Genomic DNA, 4,613 nt, shown 5'->3' with positions numbered 1-4,613 from the left:
ATTTGAAGGACGTGTGACTTCTCAGCCTTGACACCTTTCAAAACCCAACAGGAAAGTGACTCACACAGCCCTGAGTTGGGAGCCATGAGCTCTGGGCGCCGTGGCAGTCAGGCCCACACATCTGCCTCCAGAGCCTGGAATCCTCCCAGGCGGTCACCCTTGGTCACATGACCACTGTGGAGCAGCACCCAGCATGGGAGCACACCCCGCTGCGGGCCCTCCTGTCCTTGCCTCACAGTCCATGTCAGGCAGTGTACCCCAGGGGCCAGCTCTGCAAGGCTCACAGCGCTGGTGGCGTGGACGACACTTCACGGGCCTAGACCCAGCGTCTTCTGTTTACTGATTTAGCGTAACTCAGGGATTCACAGCTCAGAGGCCGCAGTGATTTCATCCCCTTTCCTCCTACACTTGTGCACCTGGGATCAATTAAACACTAAATCCTTTCTACCAGGAAACAGGGATAAATGTGCACAGCACTCTAGAGCTGATGGCTCTTTGGGCTGACTAGGTTTTTTTTTTGCTCCCCAGTTTTTTATATGGAAACTCAAAGCAACTGTTTCACGACAGCACAAATCTATTTTGCCTCAGACAGTGATCCTATTAGGACAAATATTTCTACAGAAAACTCAGGAGTAAATCTGATTTTTATTTCGAGTTTTCGCTTATTGTAACAAGAAGTATTATTACACATCTGTGTATTGAAATGAACGATGGTAAGTACACTGGGGCCACACAACCTAAATTAGGTTCTTTAAAAACACACGATGCATTCTTATCCTAGTCACAAAAACAACTTTTCTTAAAAAAATAAAATTGTGATTTTAAAGGCCTTTATTTCATAGGGAAGAGGAATAAAAGATAAATGATAGCGGGTGTTCAATCACATCTGGGTTTTTTTTTTCCTTGGTCATTTGTCCTTTATCTTCTGCAAGTGCAAAAGGAAATGGTCAGTGATGTTTAAAAAAATACCTTAGGGACCTTGGCGTGCTTGATGACTCCACAGACACCTGGACCACTTACATTTGGAGAACAGAGAGAATGCTTAGAAAATATATCACCCCTAGCCCAAGTTCATTTGATGAAACTATTATGTATAAAGCAGGTAATTATATACATAAATAACATAAAAATAATTATCATAAATTAAAAGTCAAATAATCGCCCACGACAAATTCAACGGAGAGGGGCAAGCTGGGAGTTAGGGCCGAGCTGGGTGTGGGGGTGAATTCTGCAGCCCCCTTTCACATGCTGCACGGGTGATGAACTCAGTTCACGAAGGCCTGTATTGCACACATCAAAACCTAGCCCTCTCTCAACAGCTTGTGGCTTGGAACTACGCGAAGTGCTGAGAACGCTGCCCTTTGCGCGACAGATCTCCCGCAGCCTCATTGGCAGCATCAGGTCAGTCTGTCTCACTTATTCACTCTTTACTGAAGGTCTCCCAACTAACACAGGATCACAAAGAGTGATCGAGACAAAGCAAAGCAACCGTTATCTTTTCATTCTGGACAGGGCAAAGGCATCACTCAAGCTTCTTCACCTGCCTCTTTGTCTCCCTGGCTGGACAGCCAGAGGACTGGCTGCTGGCCGCCACCTCGGTGGCCCTGAGCCTCACCCACCACCCCTGAAATGGGTGCACACGTGTGAGCTGTCACTCAGCACATTCATTCATTCATTCATTCGGGGCGCTGATGCTTCTACTACTCAGCTAATGACCTTTTCTGCTTTCATACTACTTGGCAGGACAGCACTACCTCTGTATTTCAGAAAAAAAACCTACCCCTTTCCCCATAAGGAGCAAAGTTCATTCAACATTTTTATAGAAAACTGGTCTTGAAACACATCAACCTTTGGAATTAGAGTTTAAACAGAAAAAAGACATGAATTTCTTCCCCGTTCTCCAGTTCAGGGGACTCTAGCCGAGTCTCAGCCACAATAAATACATTTGGATGGCAGAGTCCTGAGACGGCTCCAGGGAGCCTCCAGAAGGGCCAGCGGGAGGCCCTTTTGATACACGTGTAACAGCGACCCCTGCGTTGGGGCCGCTGTGTAAGCTGGACATAGGCCTACAGTGCAAACGACGTCGTGTGTCAAAGGAAAAAAGAAGAACATGGTCTCCACAGTTTCGAACACACGAGATACGCTCGAGATAAAGTCTAAAAAAAGAACCGTACTGAAAATCCATTCAGGAACCCTATTACTAGGATGCCTTGCTGAGCGACCTCACGTGACCGCTTGCCTGTGACCAATGGGAAGGCCAGAGGAGGGGCATCACCCCACAGGGCAGCTTTCCACACGGTTTCAGCCAACCACTTTGACTCAACTGGAATTTCAAAGAAGATAAATGTGACTTGAACTTCTACCTGTTCAAAGTCCAGGAGCCAGAGAAAACTCTGTTCCCGCCCAGCACATTGCTACATTTTAACACAGCAGCCCAGCCCTAAAGGGAAAAAGGAAACAAACCACTTCCCTTTTGCAAACCTCCAGTCCCTCCAGCTCTGGGAGGGAAGCCTGGGGGCCTGCCTTATCTGGGAGAATGTGTGGGGCTGCTCCTGGGGACAACTGGCCTGCCCAGGGTCACTTCTGAGTTCAGCTGACATACTGCCATGGTTCTGGGGGCATTTGGAGATAATTCTGCAAAAGCTAAGTCAACCTTTCTTACACTGCAATATTGTGTTTGCTTTTCTCTGTTTGGTATCCAGCCAACAAATCTTAAGTGAAAACAAACCCCCATCTGTGGTTCTTTCCCTGGTTTCTCTGTAAGCTGCCTCAGTAGCTGTACATCTGCGGCTGCTGCTCGGCCGGCACTGAGGGCTGGGCGGCCTGCGGGGCGGGGGCCGGCGGCGGTGGGGGTGGCCCATCCGTCTGGGGCACCGCCCGCCAGGTGAGCGGGTGCTGCTCGCCCAGCTGGCTCCCCAGGGGCGTGATGGAGTTGACCAGGCTCTTCCGATCTGATGAAGTGGGCCACAGATTGTGGGTTCGAGGCTTCCGGCTGCGGGTGGATCTGGAGGTCGTTCTGGCGGTTGTGCAGCATGGCGGAGCCGCTGACGGTATCAAAGGTCACGGTCAGGATGGAGTTGTCCAGCTGGAGCTGGCGTTCTGGAGTGGTCAGGTGCCCGACGGCCACTGGCTGGAGGTTGGTAAACTGGGTCCCGGCCGTGGTGGTGATGGGGGTCACGGTGATGTTGGTCAGGCCGACGGAGCTGGATGGGGTGGTCACGTTGGGGTCGCCCAGGGTCACCACCACCTGGAAGAGTCACGCATGACACGAGACCGTTAGTTTCTGAAGAATTAAGAACAAGAGCAGCTTCCTGTGCTGTGCTTTGTGGAGGATTCCCCGTGACGCAGGGATCATCTCACGTTCGGCCCAAAGGAAGGAGGTGAGATGTGCTGGTGAAAGACTAAACCACACTAGTTTCCTGGAAAAAGAATTCCAGGGAAAAAGAGAAACGAGATACAAATGTGATCATTGAGACCATCAGTTGGATCTGAGCAATAAATGATTTCAGTGTCGAGAAAAAAACAGAGAACAGTAATCACGAGAGAAGCTGAAGTGAAGAGGAACTCAAGAGCCTCTTGATGAGGGTGAAAGAGGAGAGTGAAAAAGCTGGCTTAAAACTCAGCATTCAAAATACTAAGATCATGGCATGTGGTCCCATCAATTCATGGCAAATAGATGGGGAAAAAGTGGAAGCAGTGACAGATTTTATTTTCTTGGGCTCCAAAATCACTGTGGATGGTGACTGTAGAAGGCGAAATTAAAAGACACTTACTCCTTGGAAGAAAAGCCATGACAAACCTAGACAGTGTGTTAAAAAGCAGAGACATTACTTTGCCAACAAAGGTCCATCTAGTCAAAGCTGTGGTTTTTCCAGTAGTCATGTATGGATGTGAGAGTTGGATCATAAAGAAGGCTGAGTGCTGAAGGACTGATGCTTTTGAATTGCAGTGTTGGATAAAACTCTTGAGAGTCTCTTGGACAGCAAGATCAAACCAGTCAATCCTAAAGGAAATCAACCCTGACTAGTCACTGGAAGGACTGAGGCTAAAGCGGAAGCTTCAATATTTTAGCCATCTGATGTGAAGAGCTGACTCATCGGAAAAGACCCTGATGCTGGGAAAGACTGAGGGCAGGGGGAGAAGGGGACGACAGAGGATGAGATAGTTGGATGGCATCACCAACTTAAGGAACATGAGTTTGAGCAAACTCTGGGAGACAGTGAAGAACAGGGAAGCTTGTCATGCTGCCATCCATGAGGTCGCAATGAATCAGACATGACTCAGCGACTGAACAACAACAATCACGAGAATATTCTTCGTTGTCTCTTAACACACTGCAAAGCTCAGAAGGACAACAAACCCGTGTGCGTGGCCAAGAGCTAATAAACAAAAAAGACAGCACCGCTCTCCCCACGAAGAGGGACAAAAGGCCAGAGAAACACAGGAACCCTTGCAACCAGGATGACCAGGGCCACTCAAGAGAGGCGCGGCGTCCAACACACGCTGACAGAGAGCTGAGGGCCCTGAAACCCAAGCAGGGAAGGGTCGGCAAAGGGGAAGTTCTGGCTAAAAGCAGCGGCTGGACACACGCCCTGCTGTGCAGGGTCGGGTCC

At 49.1% G+C, this 4,613-nt stretch overlaps 1 protein-coding gene across 1 annotated transcript in view; it reads right to left on the bottom strand.

Annotated features, from left to right (window-relative positions):
* Positions 1-291: 291 nt before the first annotated feature.
* PRDM15 (PR domain containing 15) overlaps positions 292-4,613 on the bottom strand; it is a 53,016-nt gene continuing 48,694 nt past the window's right edge. Inside the window, 2 exon segments of the mRNA XM_010834938.1 lie at positions 292-2,952; positions 2,954-3,247. Coding sequence (XP_010833240.1) covers positions 2,770-2,952; positions 2,954-3,247 — 477 coding nt within the window. The 3' untranslated portion in view covers positions 292-2,769.

Source organism: Bison bison, unplaced genomic scaffold, assembly GCF_000754665.1.
Source record: "Bison bison bison isolate TAMUID 2011002044 unplaced genomic scaffold, Bison_UMD1.0 scf7180017864037, whole genome shotgun sequence".
Classification (NCBI taxonomy): Eukaryota; Metazoa; Chordata; class Mammalia; order Artiodactyla; family Bovidae; genus Bison; species Bison bison.
This window is presented reverse-complemented; position numbering and strand designations above follow the sequence as displayed.